General features: G+C 56.0%; 1 protein-coding gene and 1 long non-coding RNA gene across 2 annotated transcripts in view; one reads left to right on the top strand and one right to left on the bottom strand.

Moving 5' to 3' along the window:
• The window catches only part of AGO2 (argonaute RISC catalytic component 2), a gene marked incomplete at its 5' end in the record, with an annotated part of 37,419 nt that extends 10,274 nt beyond the window's left edge, over window positions 1-27,145 (bottom strand). The window contains 13 exon segments of the mRNA NM_205794.1: window positions 379-469; window positions 2,472-2,631; window positions 3,676-3,860; window positions 5,519-5,652; window positions 8,191-8,313; window positions 8,457-8,576; window positions 9,266-9,413; window positions 10,651-10,738; window positions 11,378-11,512; window positions 12,011-12,147; window positions 13,781-13,962; window positions 18,977-19,097; window positions 26,950-27,145. Of these exon segments, the coding sequence (NP_991363.1) occupies window positions 379-469; window positions 2,472-2,631; window positions 3,676-3,860; window positions 5,519-5,652; window positions 8,191-8,313; window positions 8,457-8,576; window positions 9,266-9,413; window positions 10,651-10,738; window positions 11,378-11,512; window positions 12,011-12,147; window positions 13,781-13,962; window positions 18,977-19,097; window positions 26,950-27,145 (1,820 nt within the window).
• LOC132342172 (uncharacterized) lies at window positions 9,027-11,432 on the top strand. The gene is made up of 4 exons (XR_009490431.1): window positions 9,027-9,277; window positions 9,602-9,978; window positions 10,393-10,484; window positions 10,717-11,432. It is a non-coding gene; the product is annotated as an uncharacterized lncRNA (long non-coding RNA).
• Window positions 27,146-27,622: the final 477 nt, after the last annotated feature.

The following is a 27,622-nucleotide window of genomic DNA, read 5'->3' as shown; positions in this document are numbered from 1 at the left end:
GACCTAATAAAAAACTCACGACTGTTCAGAACCCCTCTTCTGCTTGTATCGGATGGGGCTGAATTACATCAGCTCAGAGGTGGCCCCTGGAGAGCCTGACAGCGTGCAAAACTCTACTAAGCACGTTGTTTTCCCCAAGCCAGGTGCACAGCCACACGCGACACCCTAAGACTCCCAGCACCAGCAGTGAGGAGTGTCCCCCAGGAACGCCGGCCTGAAAGCAGTTGCCTGCAGGTGCCAACCAGCGGGACCCAGTCAGCGTGCTGGGCACAGGGCTGCACTGGGCCGAGCCACTGCGCTTTCATCGCTAATCAATCACAGAGATGCTGGGCAGGCAGGAACACACATGGACAGAGGGACGTGGGAAGCGATACTCACGGCAGCAATGGACGGCTTCTTCCCGTCCCCGGCGGGGGGGTGAGTGACATCTGCCCCCAGAAAGATGACGGGCTGCTGGAACACCGGAGGCCTGCGGGGGAAGCGAGTGTCAGGGGCCGCGGCTCGGGGACGCCACCCGGACCTCTCAGGACACGGGCACCAGCGCTACTCTGGGGCTCTGCTTGTAAAGACTCCTCATCTCTCTGGCACAGACAGAGAACACCTTGTGGGGACAAAGAGGCTCAGGGTGAGACCTGCTTCAGAGCGACCCGGAGCGGGAGAGGCTGCAGGAGGTGTACACTGCACCAGGGTGGTCAGGTGTGGACGGCCGCTGAGGCCGGGCCCAGGGACAGGAGGGTTCTCCTCGGGGAGATGACTGAATGTTTCCAAGATAATCGCGTCCATAGAGTCCACGGTCTGCAGCCAACCTTGGACCTGCGGCCACACTGCAGGGCGCCTGGCAGCCGCATTGCTCTCTACCCAACACCCCAATGTCTCCAGACATAGCCACATATTCTCGGGGGATGAATGTGTCCCAGTAGGGAAGCAAGGAGCTAGGCTGTTCTCCCAGGATCTTCTAAATGCTGGCCACACTCCAGCAGTCACCTCCCCAAAGAGGCGGTGTTGGGGGCCTGGTTCTCCAACAGCTGGCAGGTCCCAGCCTCACCGGCTGTGCGACCGGGAGCCTTCTTGATGCCTCATCCTTCTCTCCTCCCGGACTCACGTGCTGCCCAGGTGCCCTGTGCTGAGCCCCCCAGGTACCCACTGCTCTTCCTCTTGCCCTCCCCCTCCTCTGACGGGTCCCGGGTGCACCCACACACGCAGTTCTGACTCACACCTTGAACCGGCACAACCACACCAGCCACTGGACAGTCCACTCTGCCCCCGGCTCCCCGGCTCGCCTTGCGGCAGAGCTCTGGGATTAGCTGAGCCCGTCTCCTGCCTCCAGACGGGGCCTCGTGCTGCCATGGCAACAGGACTGCTCTCTGCAAGGTCACCTGCAACCTGCACACGTCCCCCGGCCCTGTGGCCGAGAGCCTCACACCTTGTCACACCTGGCTGGTCGGTGCCATGTGGCGGCCACGCACGGGCTCCCCTTCCCTCCACGACCTTCCAACCCTGAACCCCGCAGGGCCCAGGCTTGGCCGTCCTTCCTGTCTACACTGCACCCCACGGTGCTCTCCAGCCCAGAAGCTCTAATACCACCCGCACGTGAGGGGCCCTGAACAAGGCTCTCCAGCACAGGCTCCCCCCAACCCGCCCCTGCACCCCTGCCTCAGCTGGCGTCACCTCATCGCTCCCACAGCCCAGGGTGGGCCAATCTAGACTCCTCTTCCACTCACGGCTCTGGGCACCCCCGGCCTAGCTCCCACCAGCAGCTCTCCTGGGACAATGCCGGCGGGCCAGAGCTGGGGTCGCCTTTCAGAACAAGGTCAGCGGGGCTACACCTGCACTTGTGAGCCTCCCCCCACGGCTGTGTTCCCCTGGAGCGAGTGCCAGGCCCCCACAGGCTCGCCCCTCAGTCTCTGAGCAGAATGACTGCCACGTTCCCGGCAGGCAGGCTGCCCCAAGGCCCTTGCACGGCCTGCACCCTCTGGAGCAGGCTGCTCCCGGTGTCCACACAGCCCTGCCCCCAGTGCCCAGTCTGCACCGTGTCACCTCCCCCGTGAGGCCCTCACGCTCTGGGCCCCCTTCCACTGAATCATGGCTGCTCAGCCCCCAGTGCCCGGCCCTGGCCTGGGGCCAACAGCGCCACCTCGTGCTCTGGAAGCCCCGTCCTGGAGCTGACCGTCGGGCACCTGGGGCGCTGGTGTGGCCCTCCTGTCTACATGGCACTGGCCACACAGCTGCCACACCTCACGTGCGGGACCCACCTCTGGATGGGGTCAGAAAGCCCTTCTCCTTGGGCTGGCATCGGTCCTCAGGGGACCTGGACCCCGAGACCAGGAGCAGCCAAGACCCTCGTCCCACTCACTTCCTGCGCCTGCCAAGCCCGGGACAGCGCTCGGCATAGCTGAGCAGAGCCGCCTCGGCACCGCCCTGCCCAGGGCGTCACCACAGCTGCCCCATGCATGGCGGAGGGCCGGCCTCACCTCCCCTGCGGCAGCAGGATGTTGTTCACGCCGCCCAGTTTGACGTTGATTTTCAGACAGAGGTTGGACAGGGTCTGCGGCGTGGTCCTCTGCACGTTCTTCATCTGCACACACTGCGTGGCCATGCCCAGCACCGTGTCTCCCACACGCTTGACCTCGGCTGCCGAGAGAACGGGGTGCTCAGCACGGCTCCCTGGCGCTCCTCTGCCCACCCCGCGCGCCTGCCGCACACGCGGCCAAGCCCAGACCCAACTCTGTGCCAGCTGCAGGGCGTCCCCCATTGGCTCAGGGAGGCCCGCTCTCAGTCAGGGGCGTTTCTGCAACTTCTCCAGGCTGACAGGGCAGTGTGCACAGGGCCAGGTTGGAACCCAGGCACTCGAAACAGCAAGCAAATGCTCGAGTAGTTAAAAATATAAACCCGTGAATCCTCAGTCCCTGGCCATAGAAACTTGATGCCAAAGCGCTCTCCAGGCCTACACCCCCCTCCATTCTGGGTTCTCTTGTGAAGCGAGTGGGCAACTGCTCCCTAGACAGGCCAGCAGAGACGGGAGACCCTGCGAGAAGAGTCACCTGGGCTTCCTCCCGCTCGTGGACGCAGAGCCCATAGGAGAGGGGAAGCCAGTCAGTGAGGCAACCGCACCTCTCTTGCCTCTGCCCCGTGGTGCCCACACACCTCCTGCACAGGGCCTCCGGTTCCCACCGGGCTTCCCGCAGACGTCTGCACATGCACCCACTTCCCCGTCTCACCATCGCTTGTCTACACCCGGGAGCTTTCCCCACCAGCGCCTGGGACTCCATCCCAGGGCTTGGAAACTCTGAGCCAGGTGGAAGTGCAACCGGCCTTCTGGCAGAAAGGACTCTGATCAAATCCCAGAGGATTCTGAGATGGCACGGCTCACAAGAGGACTGCCCCATCCCCCCTGAGGGGATTACTGCGTGCACATCACGTGACCATTTCTCATCCAGTCGAAGTCTGTGTCGGCAGCAGACAAGGTAACCGCACGCCTGCCTCATCCCGCACCCCCTCGGGATGCCCATCTCGGGGAACCGGGGCCTCAGATAACACTGCCAAGGTGACCCTGGGCACATGTGTGGCCACAATCAGACACCACCTGGTCTCGCTCAGACACAGGCTCCCCCTGGGTGTGGCGGAGGCCTCACCACGCATCCGTAGGGCCAGGGCTGGGGTGGCACCAAGACCTACCATAAACGGGGGTCTTCCCCGGCAGGATGACCACCACCAGCTGCAGGCCAGCGTACGTGTTTTTCAAGTGCCGGAACATGGGCTCCACACTGTCCGCCCCCTGGGCATATTTACAGAAGCATGGCTGGCCCTGGATGGGCATGCCCGCGTCTCTCGAGATCTTTCTGAGCTGCTCCGTGAAGGACCTGGAGGAGCAGGGTCGTTACATGAAGAAGAACCCAGAATGCCAATGATCCAGACCCACCAGAGGCCCCAAGAAAGGGCAGTGTTAACAGATCCAGACCCCAAGCCATTTTCACTGAGCTCTGAGTCCCTGCTGAAGCCCGAGACGTGGCTGTTTCAACAAGACAACGCACAGAGGCTGCCCATGTGCTCAGCACACAGGTGCCGGAAAGTCACGATGTAACAGGAGATGCCACATCGTGGCCCCGCCACCCCCACCAGCTGTGACCCTCCCAGGCAGCGACAGGGCTGTTCTTTCACAGTCGGGCACAAACAGCTGCCGCCCACTTGCCCGCAGACGCCGAGCACTGTCAGGGCAAGGAGAGCCATGAACTGACTATCCCTTTGGATTCCCCTGGTTTATCCCATGCACACAGCTTGGACTCGGATGACATGGTCATGGGAGCAAACAAGACAGCCCACAGTTAAGAGTAGCACCAGCAGCTGCGCCCGTTACAGGCGGGGCTGGGGAGACAGATCCACAGCTTCTATTTTAAGTGCAGGGATAGAAACATCCCAGCCTTTTACAATGAAGCAAGGATACGCCAACCCACCCCAGCCAGTTAGCACCCAACCTCTGTTAGTGCAGTTAAAGAAACCCATGAGCGCGTCTCTGCGTCTACGCCCACGGGTGCACCTGCCCTGGGGCCATCTGGCGCCAGGAGAATGACACAAGGGCCCCAGACAGGAGCGGGGGAGGCAGCCTGAGGTCAGACTGTACACCCCACTCGCCCCGCTCTCTCTGCCAGCGGTGTGGGAGAAAGGGCTCTGTCCCTCATGCCAGCTCTCCAGAGCACCGAGAGACGCAGCTCCCTGGGACCAAGGCCCACTCAGAAGCCCACCAGCGATTCCCTGCTCCGTGGGCCCCTCCTGCTCCCGCCCAAGGGAGGTGGGAGGCACCTTCTGTTCCCTGTTAGGTCTTAGCTGCTTGCAGAAGCATGAGCAACCAAACTCCATGTTTATGGTGCTGCTTTCAAAGTGTCTGACACTGCGTCAGGTTGGTCTGATATAGAAATGTGAATCTAAAGTGCTTTTAAAAACAGTGCTAGTTCAGTAAATACAATTTTCTTCTTTGCCTCTAGTTGGTACACTTATCGGGCTTGGCTGCTAAAGAATCCGCCTGCAATATGGGAGACCCAGGTTCAATTCCTGGGTAGGGAAGATCCACTGGAGAAGAGAGAGGTTCCCACTCCAGTATATTTGGGCTTCCCTGGTGGCTCAGCTGGTAAAGAACCTGCCTGCAATGCGGGAGACCCCAGTTCTATTCCTGGGTGGGGAAGATCCCCTGGAGAAGAGAATGGCTACCCACTCTAGCATTCTGGCTTGGAGAACCCCCTGGACTCTACAGGCCACAGGGTGCAGAGTCGGACATGAGTGAGCGACTTTCATGCTCACCGTACACTTGCCGTCATTCACTGTTTTGTTTCTCACATAACCTGCTGCACCTCTGCACACTCACTCCCACAAGTCTGAGAAGCAAAGCTCCCCCTTCCTGACGGCCCACCCCGAGCAACGCCCTCTGCCAAGCCCCGCCCTCCCCGGAGAGCCTGACCTGCCCCAGCCCCTCGGAGCAGGCCTCCCCACGGCCCCCCAGGACCACGGGCCCGGCCGGCAGCCTTACTTGAGGTGCACCTCCGTGCACTGGCGCTGGGGGGCGAAGCAGGCGATGGCCCACACCTTGATCTCAATGCCCGTGTGGAACTGCTTGTTCCTCATGTCCCACACGCCCTGGACTGGGGTGGCAATCGCCTTATTCTGCAAATGGCGAGACGTTCAGAGTGAGAAGAAAACAGTCCTCTGACCCTGGATTTTGTCACTGTCCTCGCTGTGGCTGGTCCCCAAGCAGAGGGCGCCTCCTGAGGCTGAGGACCGAGCCTGTGTGCAGCCTCCAGCGCTGAGCAGTCTGCGCTGTGGGGGCCTGCGGGGGCCACCAGTGCTCACAGGAGGGCTGGACGGATGCACAGACCAAGGACGGAGGGACGGAGAGGTGGGATGGGGGAGGTGAGCTGGGCGGAGGGTGGCTGGAAAATGGGCAGAGGGATGGAGGGGCGGGAGGGGGAGCGGGGAGGGCCCAGAGCCCCACCCACCCTCACAGGTAGCCAGGAGGAACAGGAAGGCCTTCTGTCTCAGAAACAAGGATTTTCCCTCCTCCAGGACCAGCCAGGGCAGCCAGGGAAGGGCACGGAAGCAGGGCGCTTCTCCCAGCCCCGTGCCTGGGGGCGGACAAGCCAGTGGGGACCGAGTCACAGCCCCCTGTGCCCCGCTCCCCACTGCCTGCCGTTGTTCAAGCTATTCCCATTTGAGAACAGAAACAACAGATGATGCGTCTGCTTGATTCTGTCATCTCTCCACCAGAAAGGACCAGGGCTCAACACTGACTGTCACCTAAGGAATCTGTTAGCTGCCTCCAAGTGATGCTGGAGTTCGAGGGACCGGGAGGAAGGGCCGCTGGAGGGAGCAGAGCCTGTGGGCCTAAGGCCCGGCGGGACTCAGTGTGTCTGAGTTGTGCTCATTTACTCCGTTTTTCTAATGGAAAACACTTTCTTTTTCTTATTAAAGTAATACAAGTATACAGTAAAAGTCAAACATTACAGAAATGAATGTTTTTGTTTCATATTTTTTTCTAAACTAGCACCCTACTCTGGCCAGCCTCCTTCTGTAAGAGAGAGCCACCACCATGGTGGGCTGTTGTCAGACCCCAGACATCAGCGAATGTTGCTGGGGGACATTTAATGTTTTGTCTGACAGGACAATGGGTAGGGCCCGTGATGAGACTTGTTTGCTCCCACTATAATGGTTAAGAGATTTGGAAAATTTGTTCATTTAGAAGCATGAAAAACTTCGAATCCTTAGGATTCTAACATTCCTGCAAGGTTAAAGAGCTGTTTTGTTCTCTAGACGCCTCCTGCCTTCACTAAAGACGCAGGACCTGCAGTCCTGGCTTTACCAGGACTCACCCCTTCTGGCAGGCAAAGGGGAACTCGCCTCCCCACTGGGCTGCAGGAAGGTAGGAAGGTGCCCTGGGTGCAGTGTCTGGGCTCCCAGGCACACAAGGGTGCTGAGGAGGAGCCAGGAGGCTTCCTGGAGAGAGCAGGGAGCAGCCCCAAACACCCACGGCCCAGGGGGCATACCCCCCACAGGGGACTACCTAGCAACACTCTAGAACAATGAGGGAGCCACGTGTCATACGCACTCCAAGACCTCCTTGTGATCTAAGAGAAAACAGTAAGTTAAAAGGGGCAAGGTATAGAAGGGTATTTAATACATTGCTATGCACACAAGAAAGAGTAAAAAAAACACATGGATAATCCCTAGGGTGATTTTACAAAGAGAACTGCCTCCTGGGAGATCAGCTGGGATGTGGGGAAAAAAGAGGTATTTTCCCCTATAATTCTTTGCATTTTTTGAACTTTTAAACATTTTCATAAATACAACTTGCATTTTAAAATAAGAAAGGGAAAAACCCGCAAACAAAACAAAATGAAAGCCTGCTACAGGCCCTGCCCCCCCGGTGGAGCAGTCAGGTCGGGCGGACGCAGGCTCCCACGGTGCTCCCTGGTGGACAAGCACCGTGACTTCCGCGTTTTCTTCCTTTTTGGGGCCACGTAGTGTGTAGGATCTTAGTTCCCTGACCAGGGATTAAACCCAGGTCCCGGCAGCGAAAGTATCCAGTCCCAACCACTGGACCGCCAGGGAATTCCCAAAGTTGTGACCTTTGAAGTTGCGCTCCACCTCCCCCCGCCTACCCACCACCTTGCTGGAGAAAAGCCCAGGAGAAAAGAATAATTTCTCAGGAGCCCTAAGGGGCTCAAGGGTCAGGACCATACTGACCAGAGCCAGAGGTCAAACATTTGCATTAACTAAACTGAGGTACTTGTGCCCAAATACCACCCCAACAACAGTTAGAAAGCAGAGAGGCAGCAGGGAACTTGTGGACAATTTATCACTGACCGCATCCCCCTCACACAAAGAACGATGGCTTTAAAAGTCTGGTGGGGTAATAAAGTTTACCTTTAGAAAAGCAAAAGGGGGACTCAGGAAACTTTAAAGGTTCAAGGAAACCAGTCCTCTACGAAGCCCAACAGCTGTTACAGGTTCACACAGGAGCAGGAAGGACTCTACCTTGACCGTGGTCGACGCCTCTGGGGGCGGGGAAGGGGGTTAGAACTCTTCCTTGACCATGGTCTGCACCTCCAGGGGCGGGGAAGGGGGCTGGACGCTCTTGCTTCACCGTCAGCATTCGGCACACACCCCCAGCACCAGCAGAGCGGCCCCGCCCAGCGCACCACCTACCCTGCCCCCGTAGAGGATGGAGGGCGGCTGGAGGACCCGTCCGGTCACGTCTGTCATCTCGTCTTTCACCATGATTCCAAATTCACGAACGTATGGATCTGTATTGAAACTGGCACTTCTCATCTTGAAAGGGAAGAGAGAAGAGGCTCAGGGTCGGGGGGCGATCTTTGCTTCCTTCCAGAAGCCGCGTCTGTCCAGAGCACCAGGGTGCCATGCCCGGGGACCCCGTCCCCACCCGAGGCCGGCACCCACGATGGGATGCTCACCAGCTTGCTAATCTCTTCCTGCCGGTCGGGGGCCGACCTGGCCGTCGCTCTGATCATGGTTGAGGTCTGATTGTCGGTCAGCTTTTTTATGCATCTCTGTCCTGCCACTATGTTGCAGACCTGCGAGGAGACACGGGAGCTGGGGTCAGCAGGGGCCGGGGGGCGGGCGGGTCTGGGCTGAGCACAGACACTGGTGGGGCGGGGGCGGGGATTGGTTCCTGAGATCCACCAGGAACGGCAGCCCCGAGGAGGCCCTCCGGTCCACAGCAGAACCCCCGAAGAAAACCCGGTGTAACACAGACAGAGCCCGGGGACTGCGCAGGGAAAGAGACACAGCTGCAGGGCGGGCGGGCCTGGGGCTTCAGCACGGCTGTGTGGGCCCAGTCCTCAGACAGGAGCGTTAGCAGAGCTTCCTGGGAAGGGAAGCTGTCTACCTTCTGGACACAGACGGGAAAAACCCAACCATGGCCCAGATGTTCAAGCAACTGGACAAGCACTGAGAATTTAGAACACTAACAGAAAATAGTTAGAACTCGGATCTCCATTTCAGTATTTGATCTTTTCCCGGGCGATTATTCTTCAAACTCCAAAATCCAAAGTAGTGGATTTTACACTTCCTGTCCCAGGGGTCTGCTGGGCACACATACACATGATCTTGACCTTCACACAAATCCTATGAATTACCAAACCCATCTTATTATTAATGCGAAAACAGGCTAGACCACGTCTGTGAACCTGCCTGAGGTCCCACAGTGGCGGGAGTCACAAAGTTTGGGCCCAGCACACAGAGACAGAGGGCGGGGGCTTGCCTCCAGGGGAAGGTAGGTGTGTTTCTGCTCCTGTCCGACTTGTAAACATGGGAGGTGGGGGTAGCGCAGAACCAGCTTGTGCCTGTCCTTGAAGTACTGGGCCACCGTGCACTCCACCGTCTGCCCGCTCTCCTGCTGCAGCGGGAACCTAGGGGAGAGAGACGGCTCAGGCCCGGAGCCCGCCGCGGGCCGCACGCACCTGCTCACGCAGCCTTCCTGGGTCTGCTTTCTCAGGGATGGAGGAGATGGAGGGCCACCCAAAGCAGTCAAAACCACACCATGCCCTCTGGGTCATTGGGAACATACCCAAGTCCCAAACTTTTGTTTTATCTCCAGAGTCAGAAAGGGAAAAATACCCCCCCACTCACGATATGCAGTAATCACAAGAGACACCTACATCTAGGGGACTTGGAAAGGATCCGGACAAAGACAAAGCCAGGAAGAACGGCCTGTGTGCATTCCAGCCCGCCTCGCACCGACTCTGAAAGTTGTTCACAGGCTGCGTGCTCCATGAGCCCGCCCCAGACAATCTGAGACCTTCCAGACAGGACGGCAAAAGGGATAAGCAGCGTCTGCTCGGGCCTCTGCGGTCACACAGGCTGGGCTGGGGCCAAGGGTGCCGGGCACGGGGACCAGGACACAGGCTCACCCTGGCCACCTGCTGCACGAGGCCCTGGGTGCCCTGCTATAACCAGTGCCCAGCGACACACCAGGTGCTTCTCCTGGAATGATCACGAAATAAACTAACAAGTCCCCACTAGAGCCAGGAGGCCCCAGGTGGGGTGAGGGGGCCACACGGCTTAGACAGCAGGGCCCCCGTGTGGCCAGGACGCCTGCTACCTCGACGGGGACCCCGCCTGCCTGTGCTGTGACAGGGCACCCTGCAGAGGCCGAGTCCAGGCAGTGTCCACTCGCGCCCACCACCCTGCCCGGCCCCTGCTCACTGCAGAGGACTGGACAGTGAGCCCACACAGCCCTTGTCGCACTGGTGACATTCAGGAAAACTGATGGGGAGTCCCCACCCACCCAGGGGAGTCCCCACCCACCCAGGGGAGTCCCCAGCCACCCCGAGGAGTCCCCACCCACCCCACCACATCCAATCTCATCCCCGCTACTGCCTCCAACAGGTGGGATTTTATAATTTCATCCCACGATGTGAAGTATGGATCGACTAAGCCAAAGGCGCACTTCCAGAAGTCACCATGCAGAGTCTGGACTTGTGAGTGACAGAGGAGGCCGGGGCTGGGGGGAGTCTGAAGGGACGGTCACTTACGTCTGGTGGCTGGGGGGAGCCTGGGGGAACTCGCGTGTGGTGGCTAGGGGGAGCTGGGGGGGAGCCTGGGGGGACTCGCGTGCGGTGGCTGGGGGGAGCTGGGGGCACTCACGTCTGGTGGCTGGCCGGCCTCCGGGTCACGTTGCACACGCGGTACTTCCTCTTCATCTGCCCGCAGTGCGTTATCTCCACCTTTAGACCTGAGGGGACAGAGCGGCTGGGCCTCAGCATCAAGACTCGGCCTGGCCTGTCACCACACCCCACTGACAGACCACTGGATTTCAGGGTACCATCACCCGCAGACCCACAGGGCCTGGGGCTGGGCTGTCTCACCCGCAGGGGTGCCCCCGGCCCAGGGGTGGCGAAGCCCGAGGACTGTGCTCAGAGACAGTGGACGACGTGGGCTCCGCTGAGAGCGTGGCGTCCGCGCCCATGGCCTTCTGTGCTTCCTGAGGGGCTATTTTTAGCAGAAAGCCCTGCTGCTGGCCTCTGTACACCCCCGGGAAGCACAGGTGCTGACGGCCAGGCTCCGGGGCGTTTCAGCAACCAGATGGCGGGCAGGAGGGCCCAGCCCGACCACGGTGCCCTGGACTGCACTTCCTTGAGTGGAGACCAAGCTTGATGTGTACAGACACCCCAAGTAGAGAGGAGCCAACGTTCTGGAACGTCTGAGACGCTGGTTAAGTCGTGCTGCCGCCCTGGGCTGCTCCGCGCTCAGACATCACGGGCCACCCTGTCCCTGTGTTGACGAGTCTGACGTTGACTGACCCTGCCTCCAAGGAGAAATGTGGGCCCCCTTGGCCGTGTGCCCCTCGGGTCTAAGGCAGGCAGCTGCTTACCTTTGATTTCTTTGGTAAACTTGACCCTTTGGGAATCTGTCAGAGGTTTCTGTTGTTCTTCAATACTTTTAAAATCCAAGACTTCACAAACAAACTCAATGACTGGCTGTGCCTTATAGAACGCTGTTGCCGAGACTGTGAGCGGGAAGAGAAGAGCACAGACGTGACGGGGTCTGCCTGGTGCAGCCCCTTCCACGGCCGAGCCCCGGGCCAGGCAGGAGGGCACCTGGCCTCCGCACCCCCTGACCATGGAGCGGACTCGGCACGGGGGTGTGGCAGTGGGGACTCGCGCTGGGGCACGGACTGCCACTGCCCACTCTAGCCAGGGCAGCGCTAGGGGCTGACAGAGGCTAAGGTCACCTCTGAGAGTAAAACTGGGCTTTACAGCCACAAGTCGTGGGTTTTCTGGCAGTTTCTGACCACCTCCTGGCCTCCATCTCGCTGAAGTTTATCCAACACCAAGGGCAGCTGGGAGCCCCCGCAGCACCGAGCCACTGTCTGGGGAAGGGACCCTGCAGAGGCTCTGACGGTCAAGCCTCAGCGCTGCTGCCCTTGCTCACGAGCAGGTGCATGCAGAACTGGCCCCAGGGGCCCTGCTCCTGAACCCCACCCTAGCACCGGGGCTCTGCTTACCATCGATATTCAGCATCATCTTCCAGAGAGAAGGCCGGACGGACTGATGGAAGCCAAACCACACCTCTCGGCCCCCGCCCAGTGGGTTGGAGCAGCCCTCAGATGCCGTGAAGAAGGAGCGGCCCACGGGGGTGTACCTGGAACAGGAGCCTCGTCTAGGGGGGCTGGCGGGCACACACCCTGAGGATGGCCAACATGTGGAGGACACGCGGGAGAACGTCCCCCTGAGAGCTGAGGGCACGTGGCCTGGTCCTGCCTCCCGTTTCCCACAGGACCCTCCCACCTCGGCACCTTGTCTGCAGCCAGCACATCACACCTTTCTTGGGCGGAGTGGGCTGGGGTGCTAGTGCAGGTGGCCACGGTCGGCCAGCTGGACAGGCCCTACCCGGGCCTCAGGGAGTCTGGCGCTGAGGCCAAGGACCTCTCGTAGACCAAGCCCCCGGGCCACGCCCGTTCCCTCAGCTCAGCTCCTCCACAGGGCGGAGAGGGAGACGCTGAACTCAGACCTCGCTTGGGGATGATGGGTCTACGTGTGGAAGGATCCACACCCCTCCCAGGGCCAGTTCCCGCCAGGGCTCAGAGCTAGAGGCCCCCACACTCTCAGGGCAGCAGTCAGCAGCTGCGGTATGGCTGAGAGTCCCCAAGGGAAGACCCTGCTGCCTGTAGACACAGCCACCACCCAGGACATGCAGCCCGCTCTCGACCTCCCCTCAGATGTGCTCATCCTGCCTCTTTCTCCACTTTTCCCAAAGACTTTCTTCCTGATGATAAAGGTAATGGTGATTAATTCAGAGGGATTCGGGGGGTGGGGAACAATCACAGCACTTCCTGCTGCTCACTTAAAAAATGGATTTGACACTTTGGCAACAACCCTTAGGTGTTGTTTTTGTTTTACTTTCACCTACCTACCTTCTCCCCCAGCAACAGTTCCGAGCAGTGACAGACTACATTTGGGGGTGGTGGGGACCCCTGCCCTGACGGACAGCCTGCTCTGTCTGCAGAACAGCAGGGTCCCCTGTGAAAACCCACCCGGCTCTTCAAGGCGCCTCCTCTTACACTCACATCTCAGAGTTCTGGTCAGGGTTGGGAAAGCGCAGTTTGGAGGTTCATTTCAGTTTCAAGTGTTCTTTCTTATACTTAATCATTCACACAGTTCCTGAGGTCCCACTGTGCGGGACGCATGTGGAAGGAAGAGGCGACCCCAGGAGAAGCCCAAGCTTCCGCAAGGGCACTTGTGCAACTCGAGCCTCTGTGTGGTCAATTACGAGCTGTCCAAGTGTCCCAGCAGGTTCAAATGCCGTGATAAGTGGGGGAAAAACACCAGAGGACAGAGCCAAAGTGGGAAACCCCCAAGGCCCTCAAAGGCTCCCCCACGTGGCGCAGGCCAGCTGAGCACAGCGCTGGAACACGGGTGCACGGGCGACCAAGAGACGGGACCTAGCTCACGTGCCGGGCGGAGTGACCACGCGCCCGGAGTCAGGGAGTGTGTGTGCCTGTCTTGGGACACAGGAAGGGGGTGAGTGCAGCTCCTGGGGGTCCTGGGCAGCTCTTCTTTCCCCGGTGGGACTGTGTGTGCCCGACTGAGACTCCGCCAGTGCGTTTTCCTGACAGGCACTGCTGCTGCTCTCGTCCTATAAACCCGTGTGTGCCACCACCCTGACCCCCAGGCCCAGAGCATCCTGGGAGAGCAGATTCACGTTCTCAGGAAACAGAGGCATTGGAGGCAGACCCTCCTGCTCCTCCGGCCCCCACCCCACAGGCGGTCCTCACCTCATGGACGGCAGATGCCTCATGACCACGTCCAGGGCCTGGATCGTCTCGAAGGGGACGCTGGGCAGCCGCCCCGAAAGTGCATCGTGTAACGCCTGTAAGCTCACGCAGGACACCCACTTGATGGACACCTTGAAGATGCGGTCCTTCCCTTCTCCCGGCAGCGTGACCTCCAGCTCCACCTGGGAGGGGACCCGAGCACACGGCTACTCAAGCTTTCTTCTGAGGAAGCCAGAGTGGGGAGCTTCCACGGCCCTGAAAGGCGCCTCCCCGTGGCCAAGCCAGCAGAGCACAGTTTCCATACAAGTTTCCCCACTCAGCCCTGCTCAGCTCCTCCACAGGGCGGAGAGGGAGACCCTGAGCTCAGGCCTGGCTGCCCTGCTCAGCTCCTCCACAGGGCGGAGAGGGAGACCCTGAGCTCAGGCCTGGCTTGGGGGTGGTGGGTCTGCATGTGGAAGGCTCCGCACCCCTCCTGGGGCCAGCTGGCTTCCAGAGCCCCCGAGGTCAGCGAGACTCAGCCAGTCCTCCACCCAAGGGCACAGGGACGGGCGTGCCCCCCACCCGGAGGCCCCGACCTCCCAAGCCTGAGCAGAGACACAGTGGCGGCCGGAGCCAGGGGCCAGCACTGCTGGGGGCTGGGCGGCTTCCACAAGGAGGAAACCCCAGGACGGGGAAAGCGGGACGCAGGCACAAACAAGGCTGCTCTTGGGACGGAGGAAGGGGGTGTGGGCAGCTCTCTGGGGGTCCTGGGCAGTTATTCTTTCTCGGGTGGGACTGAGAAGACTGCAGAGGATCTGGGGTGGGGGGTTCCTGTTTCCTGGGTCTCTGAGTCCATAAGCTAGTTTTACAGTGAATAAGTCATGGGCATGAGCCTTCTCAGAACAGACTCGAGACAAAACAGAGAAAGACACTAACAATGATCGAGATGGACGGACGTTTCCAACCTTTCTGTCGGATTAGACTTGTCGCCAGTACGACGCGGGGAGACCACAGCCACTCAGTGGAGGATGTGGACAGCAGGGACATCATACCCCAGGCTTGGCCTCGGGCAAACAGGCCGCAACACTGCTGCAGGGCTGTCCGTGCCCACCCGTGCACAGAGGTGCCACGGGACCAGCATCACCAGGGCCAAGAAGGCAGAGAAAGCAGCTTCAACCACCACCACGAAAGGGCAGACAGGGCCCAGTGTCAAAGGCCCTGCCGATGGCTGGGGGGGCTCACTCTCACTCTCATGCCCCCGCCCCCAACGCCTGCACTACCCTCACTCACCCCCGCCCTCAGGGGGGGCTCACTCTCACTCTCATGCCCCCGCTCCCAACGCCTGCACTACCCCCCACTCACCCCCCGCCCTCAGGGAGCACTGCCTCTTACACTGCTATCCCTCTCAGACAGCCCAGAGCAGCACCCAGACCATGTGGAGCCCTGCATGCCTAGGATGCATGCAGGCCCCAAATCAGACACGGCCCGGGCTCCATCCAAGGATCAGCAGTGTGTGAGAAAGGAGCCCGTTCTTCCCAGGGGATGGATTTCAAGCACCTAACACTCAACAGAAGCTGGCCACAGAGGGCAGTGACGGAAGATTCGTCTCAAGACAGAGGACATGTTAAGGGTGCACACATAGCCGGCAAAAGCCGTCAAGAGAGCACCAGCTTAACCGGAGTCGTCAGGACGGGGGCTGTGGGGGCAGCCGGGGAGGCGTGGGGGAGGCGTGAGTGCGGCCGCAGAGCGCAGCCAGGAGGCGGCGGGGACTCACACCCGCTCCCCTCACACACTGACTCCAGAGGGCACGTCACGCCCGCCGTGCTCGGGAACCGGTGCTAAATTAGATGCCTGTTAACGTCATTCTTCAGAAATGCCTCCATAATCCCACCAAGTGGGGATTCTGTGGGGCGTTTCCCTTCAGGAAGAGGTCCTCCTGTTTTCAAGTAGAGTCCAGACCAGCCTCCTCTCGGTCCCCGGCAAAAAGGGAAAGGAAGAAGCTCCAGGCTCTGCGACATTCTCCGTCGGACACGCCTCAAGAGGCCGCCCTCTGCAGCCGGCTCCTCTGGGATATCGTCTCTAACGCAGGACAGCGGGCGGCCCCCGGCGTCACAGACGCCGTGCACATGAGGACGTCAGCGCACGAGGACGCCAGCGCACAGGAGCCGTGACCAGGAAGACGTCCCCTGCCACCTTTTCACCATGGGCAGCGTCAGCAGAGGCATCACAGCAGGCCTGGAAAACGGGAGACGGCCCCGAGGGCCGACCTCTGCAGACAGACGCAAGTCACACGCTGGGTCCTTCCTGTCTGAGCATCACCGGGGTGACAGAGCAGAGTCCCGCCTGGAGCCGCTGTGTGGCTGCAGGGAGCAGCAGAGAGGGCCGGGAGCACTGCTCGCCACGGGCTCTGCTCACCCAGATGTCCACAGACCCGCAGGGAGGGCACCACGGGCAACAAGCGAACACGCTCCTGGCCGCAACTCACATCGCATCCCTGCTGACGACAAGCCAGGAGCAACACCTGCACGGCGAGCAGCCCAGACAGCTCCTCGGTCTCCTGCACGGAGAAGGGAAGGTGGACCTGGCATGCAGGGGCTTTCAGCCAGCACGGGGTTGGCACGGAGGAGGGAGGGCTGGCAAGAGAGATGAGGAGTGGAGGACAACAGCTGCCCGCCAGGGGTCCGGGACCCAGGCATGGTGTGGACACCACAGGCAGCCGCACCCCAGGGGCAACTGGGGACATTAAAGGATTTCCTCTTACTACACAAGTGCCTGTGATGCAAAAAAAAGTAGTGTATGGAAAAAAAAGCACACATAAAAGGGAAAAAAAAAAAAGACGACACTGCTTCAAGATGTGAACGTATGGGAATAGAAAAGGGCAGCATCTCACGTGAGCTCCCAAACGGAAGAAGAGATTAATTTCTGCACCTTGCAAATATGTGACAGACATTACAGGTGACTGGAAGGAGGGCTCTGGAATCTGAAGACTCCACCCAAACCAGACCCTGAGGCTGTGGTCAGGTTCTCTAAGCCCGCTTGAGGAAAGGATGAAGATGGGTGGGCTTCAAGCTAGGAGACACCAAGTGGCTCAACGGTGAAGAATCGGCCTACCAACACAGGAGACGCGGCTTCGATCCCTGGGTCAGGAAGACCCCCTGGAGGAGGAAATGGCAACCCACTCCAGTCTTCTTGCCTGGAGAATCCTATGGACAGAGGAGCCTGGCGGTACAGTCCATGGGGTTGCAAAGACTTGGACACGAGTGCACACACATGCAAAGTGCCCACCAAAACCTGGTGAGATGCCCAAAGTGCTGCTGTGGGCACCGGACACCCCACACGAGCAGCGGTTAAGACGACAGACACGAACCCTCAGACCTGCAACCGTCACTGTTAGCAGCTGCTAAGTATGTGCTATGTCCCCAGCGCTGTAACTAAGTACTTTAAACCCTGACGCCCCTCCCTGCCCTGGGTGGGCATCACTCAGGAGAGCTGCTTAAAGCTGAAGACACCGCAGATCCGGAACCAGAACCAGCACTTAACAGAGGCCCCAGGGCTATGGGGGAAACACGAAGAGCGGAGATGCCGTCTCAGGGAGCATTCGCTCACTGGCAGGGGCACAAGCACACCACCTTCCATTTTACAGGGTGGCAGGAGAGACAGCTCACCCGAGGCCCCACCACTACTCAGGGACAGGAAGGCACTTGGCCCACACCCACTACCACCCCGCGCCCGTGTCGACGTCGACAACGACGTGTCTCAGCTCTGACCACCACACATCCTCCCCCATCCCTTCTCAAGGAAAATATTCCTCAGGCCCCCCAGTCCCTAATTATAAATACGAACAGACAACACTGTGAGTAAACTCCTTAGGCTTTTCTTTCTTATACAACTTAAAGAAAAACAAATGTGCAAATTAGACGCAAAACTTTATAACTAATACACTGTAAATGGAATGTATTGCATGGAATTCTCTAGGCAAGAAGACTGGCATGGGTCCACCCATTCCCTTCTCCAGGGATAGAATTCGGGTCCCCCACATTGCAGGCAGATTCCTTCCCATTTGAGCACGAGGGAAGCCCCATTTCAAAGGCAGAGAGCATGTTCATTTGCAAGAGATGGTTCTGCTCAGCTGACTGGCTGGCATCAGGTCCCCAGAACCAGGCAGGGCTGGTGAGAGGCAGGTTGTTATCTCAGGGGTCCTCATCACTGCCCCGCCCAGCCTCGGCCCTAACGGAGGCCTCCTATCAGAGCACCACAATTTCTAGCCATGCTGCTGGGAGCTGAAACAATCGGCCCTGCTGGCCATCCAGCCCAATAGAGGAGCTTAGTCATTTTAAGATTATCATTAAAATGCAAAAGCAAAACCACAATGTTCTGTCTGCAGAGAACTTGCAAGTCACAGGCAGTAGCCTCAGATCTCAGATCCTCTAAGCTCTGAGCTATTTTTCTTCTCAGGGACTCTCTTGGTAAGAGGCTAACTGTATAGGTCATTCCTTAAGGGAATCAGCTTTTACATTCTTATTGGGATAATTGTTCAATTACTTGTTTGTGTTTTGATGTTCTTCCCCCCCCCCCGCCCCCCAGTACATGTAAAAATGATTTCCACGCCTTCTTTGGTCTTCCTCTCTTACAAACAACACCTATCATCAAAGCAGGGCAGCCCAGTGATTGGATGACGTGCCAAGAAGTGGCAGCTGCTAGGCAGAAGGGTTACTGCTTTTTAAATAAAGCCACAGCAAGGATAAAGACAATAAGGAGAGGTGACATATTAATTCAACCGCGACTCCCAGGTTGATGAATCGTGGTATCACTTTGGACGAATCGCTGGTTACAGCCGAGTGACCACTTGCTTTTGCTGCCAACATCGCACTCGTCTACACCTGCACGAACACACTTCTCTTTAGGTCTTCACACACCCACCCCATGATGCAGGCTCCTATCTGGGGTTGGCCTGGAGCATGCGCACACGTGTGTGGTTCACATTTAAAAGTTTCATGGTTTCGGGATGTTCTCAGTTTCTCTCTCTGGACTCAGATGATGTCACCCTCTGCCGCTGCAAACCACAGCCCACAGAAGGTGGCGTCCTCGGACCCTACCATGAAGCACACGACCGCTGGGGGCTCTCTGCCCCTGGGGGAAGTGACTGCATGTGACGAGAGGGACAACAGGCTTGACCTCTCACACACTGATCCATCCAACCCGCCTCCATGAGCTCACCTTATCCCTCCCGATCGGAAGGGGCATTGCTGTGTAGAGATTCTTCCTTCCGTCAAACACTGGTTTCCGATCCCCAAAGATCTGTGTTTTAAAGTGCTGAACCATATGTTCCACTATTTCCCTGAAACAAGACAGAATAGGAGCAAAACGTCAATAAAACCAGGCAAAGGGCATACAAGGATGACATTCTTTTGACAATGGTTTTTAAGCAATTTTGATAAGCCCTGTGGCTTGTTTTAATAACCTGACTTTCAACTTACTTCTACAAGAAACCAAACTAGACCCTTGGGTGGTTTACACTCACTCACCCTGAGGCTCAAACACAGGAGAACCCCTTCCACGACCTCACTGTGCATGCGCATCCAGCAGACAGTGCGCCCCCTCCTGAGGCTGAGGGCCCTGCCCTCTGACAGAGCACCCCGGCCCACGGACACTGGTGGCCGGCGCGGCCTGGCCTCGCGCTTCTGTGACCTGCGGCAGAACACGCTCTGGGTACTGCTGCCTTTTCAGTCTGGGCTCTGGAACAAAAACCCTGAACCTGACATGGAGGTTTGCTGTTGTAAGCGACAGAGATTCTGGGGCGGTGAGCTCCTCGGGCAGCAGGAACCTGGTGGGCATGAAGCAGCTGTTCTGCTGTGAGGTTTGAAGACCAAACGGGCTGTGACCCCACCTCGCCCTGCTTCGCCTACCTGTCCACCCACCAGCCTCTCTGCACACCCGGGACAGCATCACTGCACGCCCACCTCCTGACTCTGTCAAGGGCAGAGGACGGGGAGGCGCACCGGAGCTCAGCTTTGCTGTAAGCCTCTGCCTCTGCTTCGCTGGCTTCACGAGGAACGCACCAAGCCTCTGACACCCACCGAGAGAGCCTAGCCCGGAAGGTATGAAGCCACCAGGACAGCTGGTGCCACTCTGACCCCCATCCCACCGCCCCGACCAGCAGCCGGGGTGCAATCTCACCTGCCGCTCCACAGACTACCCTGGGCCACCCACGACAAGGCGGCCGCTTCCTCCACGCTGTCTCCAGACCACTGCTCCCCAAGCTTCGAGGACCCCATCTTCTTGGTCAAGACTTCACCATCAACTCAAGGTCCAGATGGCTCTATTGGGACGTTCCACCCACATTCAAAGAACAAATCACCCAACCGAATTCAAGTTTATTGTGAACAGAATTAAGAGGGCACAACCCCCAACTTTTCTCTTAAACACGACGAGGCAATTATGGGACAACCTCACTTATAAACACAGATACAGAACAAAATAAGAGAAAGCCCCACCCTTCATGGCTCCTCTCTCCCCCAGGATTGGAGTAAATCAGTCAAACCAATGTGGTCCTCCCTAAAGGGAGCATGAAGTCTAGTACAATGAAGAGCGGACTTCACCACAGTCAAGTGTGCAGGGCATGAGGGACAGGGGACAGCTAGTTCCGAGGGGCATACACGATTCTTTTATTGGGGCGCTGAAAACACCGTAAGATGTTTAAAAACAAAACCACCAACCGACAAACCATATTCATGGACAGGAATATTCAATTTCCCAAACAAATTCACTCTTTCAATCTCAATAAAAATCCAGAGGGGCTAATTTTTATCTGACAAGATTTAATAAACTGTAAAGTGTATTTGGAAATAACGAAGGATTAAGGCAGGGAGGAACAGACAAGCTGAACTCAGGAGAGGCTCGAGGACCCAGAAAATGAGCCATAGATGCAGACATTTCACCTCTGAGAGAAGGAGCAAGAGACAGGACAGAGCACGCATGAAGCAACCTAACAAAACAGAAAGGCTCGCTGAGACAGGAGACACACATGTGACTTCAGGGCTGATGAGTGAAACAGGTGAGGAAGGCTGAGAGCGAAACAAACTCCCAGGTACAGAAATACATGTCGCTAAACACTTCTAATGTATTCTTTGGTTAATTTCTAGTTACACAGATTTTTGCATTAACACCTTCTCATTGTGAATTTCAAATACGGATAATGCTCTAAGTCTGCCCAGACCACCTCTACTTCAGTTCTCTTCTCGGAAGCAACCTTATTATCTTCAAACCTATGCATTTTCTATAAATACATAGGTACATTAAAAAAAAAGAAAACAAACAACGTATTGTTTTTTAAACACATGGCTCTGGAGCTCGCTGTTGTCCCAGGATGTGTATAAGACCTTCCCTTGTCGCTACGTACACAAAAGGGCACCAAGCCGAGAGACAGAAACGCCGCTGTACCACGTACTGTACCGTAATACGACAAACCACATGGCTGTCCGTTTCCAGGTGTGGGATTCATGCTGTGAAGCTCCATTTCCCTGCTGTCCGTGGTTTCACAGTGTTCTACGGTGTGTTTATTTAACCATCCCCAGTGGGTGATTTGAAACGATTTCTTTTCCCTCTCTTTTTGCCATGACAATATTAGATGTGCTTGTACACATCTCTTTGGGATAAACACTTAGAAGCAGAATTGGTGAGTCAAAGGTATATGGGGCACTAAGCCACCTTCTGAGAAGTCTGGACGGGTGCACATCTCCTCCCATGAGCAGCAGGCTGCAAACCGCACGGCCAGGCTGCACCGCCCACGCTTCCCCTGCACAGACTGAGCTCCTGCTCTGTGTTCTTCAGGAGCCACTTGACTGGGCTCAAGAGGAGTAAGAGGGAAGGGACAGTCAGAGATCAGGAGCACACCTTCTTCCTTCAAGCCGCCCATCCTGTGCGTCTGAGAACGGAAGTACTAATTCTGACCTCCTGGCAAGGTTTCCGGTGCTGGCGGAAAGGCCTGCATGGCCTGGACCAGCCCTGGGCACTGGCTGCTGCCGGCGCCCAGCTGCACCCACAGTGACACTGGAAGCCTCCTGAGGGGCCCTGCCTTATACTGAACCCCCTCCCACAGCACCACTCAGGACGGTGACTGTGCTGCCAGGGACGAGGGCGCACTGGGCTAGTATTCATGATGACTCATCAGAACGTGTGTAGACGGCATTTTCCTCCCAGGGCTGCATGAAGCCTCAGGGTTGGATGTTAACTATCTACTGTGTGCACTGCACAAGTTTCGGGAACTCAGAACTGACACGTGCTTTAACACAGACTGCAGCGTGGAAGCACATGGGATTCTGAGGACTCCCTGAACGGCGTCAGTCTGGGGGACAGCCCGCGGCACGGACCTCCTGCGTCTGACTCCCTCCCACTTCGGGCTCCCGTCTTTCAGCGCAGCCTTGCCACTGTCCACTCGCCCACTGGGGACACGAGCCGCGTCTCCCTCGGCCCCCACAGTAGCCCACTGGCACAGTGGAGGTTTCACAATGGTAGCATGGTTGGAGAGAGGGACTATGTCAAAGTGCTAGCATGTCGTGGGTTCTTCTAATACAAAAACTTTACTTCTGACGTTTTCCCAAGCTATTATGATTGATTACAATTTTGAGATTGAACCTGAGCCAAGGTCCGTCAGAATTACCAACAAAATGAACGCTGAAGGCACATACATGGAAGTAGGCAGCAACTCCCAGGTGGCTCTAAACCCACGGGAGCCGCACGGCACACTCGCAGCACCTGGGCGGGCCTGGCCACAAAATGCAGCTTGAGACTCATCTGGGCTACTTCCTGCTTGACTCAAGGCAATTTCCAGACACGGGGCAACTTCAGAACCTTGCAGTCATAACGACAACAGGTCTGTGGGAGTACAGTCAGGTAAAAGCATCCCATTTTAATCACCATCAGCCTTTTTCTGCTGCCAGATGACAAAACCTTAGTCATGCCTATTTTCATAAAAGAAAGCTTCCTGTAAACTGTGGTTGATGGCATAATAAGAGCCCACTGCTGCCACACCAATCCAAAGTTCAGGAAACGTGCTTTTCCACGCCTTTGTTCCGGCTCTAAGAGTATATCCAAATCACAGATTCTCACAGGATTCTGTCCCAAGGAGACTCAAAATCAGACAAGCCCGTTCACAGAGCATCTCAAAGCATGTAAGGCACGTTCAAGATCCAGAAGACCTTTAGTAAACAAAGCTGTCTCAACCAGTCGTGCCCAAAATTCTGTTTACACACACATTTCTTAGTAAGCACATATTTAAAGGACCTCATATAACTGTCAAGTATTGTTTCTTTGGAGACATGTCTTTTGGGGATAAATACACAGAAATAGAATTGGTGGGTCAAAGGGTGTGTACTATTTTTATTTTAACATGTACACCAAGTCAAGTGAACCAATGTGTACCGGCCACATTGAGTGCATCCAACTGTTAAGTTTTACAGATAAAGGAAAACAACCCCCAAGCATTCTTTCTCTTACAAAGACTCATCAGGAAAAAATTTACAGCCAAGAGTACTTTATAGGGTACCAGCACAAACCAGGTAACCAATCTGACTTCTCAAACTGCAACTCAGAATGCTGTTTCTGACCATGACGAAGTACGAAGGCTTTTCCTCCCATCCTACAAGACTAGTGAAAACGTGAGGAGCACTTGTGGCCCTGGGAACCCGGCGGTTTAGGACTGTGCCTGTGGGGCAGGGAATCACACGTTCACTGCCGGGAGTAATTTCCAAACCACAGCATGAGACAGGAGCATAGACAGCAGCCGTCTCGTCCCGAGGAGACAGGAGCAGAAGAGGTAGGAATCTGTGCAGCTGGGTACCAGAGAAAATAGCAAATACATGATGTTCAGTGAACAAAAATCCACGATCCAAGTGAGTAAGCAAAGAGAGGTGCCGTGTAATCTAAGGGAAAACCTGCCATAGAAACAACCCCTGCGATGACCCATATGTTGTGATTAGCAGACACGAGCTACTATAATAAATATGCTATCACTACAAATACATTCAAAGTCATCAAGAAAAAAGATGAGAAAGAACAGATGAGAAATAGCAGAGAAAGTAAACTATGAAAAAGAACCAAATGGGAATCCTAGGACCAAAAAGTACAGTATATAAATGAAACAAATGTACTGGACGGTTACCACAGAAGACCGGATATTACCAAAAAAGAGGAGGGGAGGAATAAAGTGATGTTAAAGAGAGATCAATGAAGGTTACCCAAACCGAGAAAAGAAGGGGAACTGTTACAGTATCACATGGTCTAACACACACAGAGCTGCAATCCTGGTAGGAGAACAGGAAACTGAACTGGAGAAATAGTTAAAGAAATGACGGCCAGTATTTCACCCAAACAACATGAAAGACACAAGCATACAAATGTAAAAAACTAAAGGATCCCAAGAAGGAAAAATACAAAGAAAACTCCACCTAGGTAGGTCACAGTCAAATTGCTAAAAAGCAAAATTAAATAGAAAGTATTTGGAGGAAGGAGGCAGAAACACACTGGGGAACTACAATTAAAAACACAGAACAAAACAAATCCCTGAGGTTTCATCAGAAACAATGAGGAGTAAAAGACAATGCTCAGTCCCTCAGTCGTGTCCGACTCTTTGAGACCCCATGGACTGTAGCCCACCAGGCTCCTCTGTCCATGGGGCTTCTCCAGGCAAGAATACTAGACTGGGTTGCCATGCCCTCCTCCAGGGGATCTTCCCAACCCAGGGATCAAACTCAGGTTTCCTGCACTGCAGGCAGATTCTTTACCATCTGAGCCACCAGGGAAGCCCAAAAGTCAATGTAATAACATCTAATTTAAGGTACTGGAGGGAAACTGCCAGTTTAAAATTCTACATCCAGCAAAAATCTTTCAAAAACGAGGAGAAAATAAGCATATTTTCAGATTTTAAAAAATGCTGGGAGGATTCATCACTGGCAGGTTTGCACAAGGATAAATGGACTGGAAATCCTTTGGGGTTCTCCCAGGGCAGGTTTGAATCCTGTTTACTACACCTCTCATGTCTACTTCTGCTTCACTGACTACTCTAAAGCCTTTGGCTGTGTGGATCACAACAAACTGGAAAATTTTTAGAGATGGGAATACCAAACCACCTTATTTGTCTCCTGAGAGATCTATATGCAAGTCAAAAAGCAACAATTAGGATCTTACATGGAACTGGTTCAAAAGGGGAACCAGTTGGAAGAGGAGTATGACAAGCCCGTACACTGCCACTGTTTAACTTATATGCAGAGGACATTATGTGAAATGCTGGGGTAGATGAATCACAAGCTGGAATCAAGACTGCTGAGAGAAATACCAAACAACCTTAGATATGCAGATGATACCACTCTAATGGCAGAAAGTGAAGAGGAACTAAAGAGCCTCTTGAGGGTGAAAGAGGAGAGTGAAAAAGCTGGCTTAAAACTCAACTTAAGATCATGGCATCCGGTCCCCTCCTTTCATGGCAAATAAGATGGGGGAAAAAGTGGAAGCAGTGACAGACTTTATTTTCTTGGGCTTCAAAAATCACTGTGGATGGTGACTGCAGCCATGAAATTAAAAGAGGCTTGCTCCTCGGAAGGAAAGCTATGACAAACCTAGGCAGTGTATTAAAAAGCACAGACATCACCTTGCCGACAGTGATTAGTATAGTCAAAGCAATGATTTTTCCAGTAGTCATGTATGATTGTGGGAGTTGGACAATAAAGAAGGCTGAGTGCCAAAGAACTGATGCTCTCAAATTGTTTCTGGAGAAGACTCTTGAGAGTCCCTTGGACTGCAAGGAGACCAAACCAGTCAATCCTAAAGGAAATCAACCCTGAATATTTATTGGAAGGACTGATGCTGAAGCTCTGATACTCTGGGCACCTGATGAGAAGAGCCAACTCATTGGAAAAGACCCTGATGCCGGGGAGGACTGAAGGCAGGAGGAGAAGGGGGCAACAGAGGATGAGATGGTTGGATGGCATCACCGACTCAGTGGGTGCGTATCCCCAAGCAAACTCTAAGAGACAGTGAAGGACCGGGGAGCCTGATGTGCTGCTGCAGTTCACGGGGCTGCAAAGGGTTGGACACAACTTAGCAACTGGACAGCGAAAGAAACTGAAACAGAAAGTGAAAAGGAAAATAAGCCTCGCCCAGGTGAGAGTGTTTCCAGTACAGACTCAAACCTGGAACACACTAGTCAAAGGCCCACAAATCAGTAACTAGACAAAAGGAAAATAAGCCTCGCCCAGGTGAGAGCGTTTCCAGTATAGACTCAAACCTGGAACACACTAGTTAAAGGCCCACAAATCAGTAACAAGACAAATACCACCCATAAAATAGGGGGAAGACCTCAACAGATATTTTACTAAAAAATAACACATGAAAAGGTGCTCAGTTCATTGGTTATCAAGAAATGGAAACTAAACCACAATAAGTTGGTGATGGACAAGGAGGCCTGGCGTGCTGCAGTCCGTGGGGTCGCAAAGAGTCGGACACGACTGAGTGACCAAACTGAACTGAAGAAACCATTACACCCTCACTGGAATAGCAACAATCACAAGGACTAACAGCTGAGCGCTGACGGCGGCAGGTGGAGCAGCAGAGCCTCACAGCTGCCAGGAGCGGAGACGGCGCGATCGCGTCCCATGCAGCGAAAGCTGCACTACCTCTGACCCACCTACTCCAGGACCCCAGGTATTCATCCAAGAGAAGCGAAAGCACGTCCACAAGAAAGGCTTGAACGAGCATGTTCCCGGGAGCTTCATTCATCACAGCAGAGCGCCAGAGCACCGAATGGAAGAACGAGTAAATGAACGATGAAATAATCGCTTCACTACACATTCCTCTGCAGCAAGAGCAAGAAGGTCTTAACTCACACAGAGCCACAGATCAGGCTCACAGCCCGCTGAGTGAGAGAAGCAGGGTGAAGGCGGCTCTCTCGCGGGCCGGGCGCCTCCAGGGGCAGATGCCAGAATGCTGTAGGGGGCGGAGGGCTGGGGAGCGGGGCAGCCTCCCGGGGTGAACCCTCACTGAGCTGCACACCGACGGCGTGCACTCACTGTATCTCAACACGAGCACGTTAAAGAGCAAAGAACACAATGGAAGCTCCCCCGAGGGAAAGAGGACCCAAGGGATCTGCTGAGAGCTGAAGGGTGGATTCCTCTTAAAAGACAGACAAAACAGAATACCTGTTAACTCTCCTCGGGCATTTCTCTGGCTTGATATCCAACTCATAGTGATAGATGTCAATTTTTGGAATGTCCATTTCAAAGAAGTTGGCCTGTAACTTGATTGTTCTCCCGGAGGTCCCGAAGTCGGGTCTGGGTGGAGGCTTGAAGGCATATCCTTGGATGGGTGGCGGTGGCGGAGCAGGAGGTGCGAGTGCTGGAACACAAAGAGGACGCCCGTGACCCAGGGCCCACCTGCCCGCCACCTCCAGCCCAGGGCCAGCCCGCAGCCCTGCAGGCACGCCCTCCCGCCCTCTCCACGGCGCCACCTCCTCCTGGAGCTCTCCCCACTCCCGCCCGGGTCCACCTGGTCGCAGAGCCCCCCAAGCACCAGGCTCGAGGCCCCCCTGGGCCGCGCCGCTCCTCGTCCCTGGCGGCCTTGACACTGCACAGTGCCTTCCTCCCGCACACCACGCTCGGCCCTCCTCACTTCTTAGGATGACAGGCTCCTCGCAGTTCAGACCCTCCCCAGGCCTGAGCCTCCATCAGTGAGTGAGCTGCGGCCTGCTGTCAAGACCCTTCCCACACATTTTCCACGTCCAACTGCTCAACAGTGCTATCAATTTCATCTGCTTTTCCCTTGAATGCCTCCTTTCCTATCCACCTCAGCTCAGACGGTAAAGTGCCTGCATAG

The sequence above is a fragment of the Bos taurus genome, chromosome 14 (genome assembly GCF_002263795.3).
Source record: "Bos taurus isolate L1 Dominette 01449 registration number 42190680 breed Hereford chromosome 14, ARS-UCD2.0, whole genome shotgun sequence".
NCBI classification, from domain to species: domain Eukaryota; kingdom Metazoa; phylum Chordata; class Mammalia; order Artiodactyla; family Bovidae; genus Bos; species Bos taurus.
Note: the sequence above shows the minus strand (reverse complement) of the source record. Positions and strands in the feature narration are given on the sequence as shown.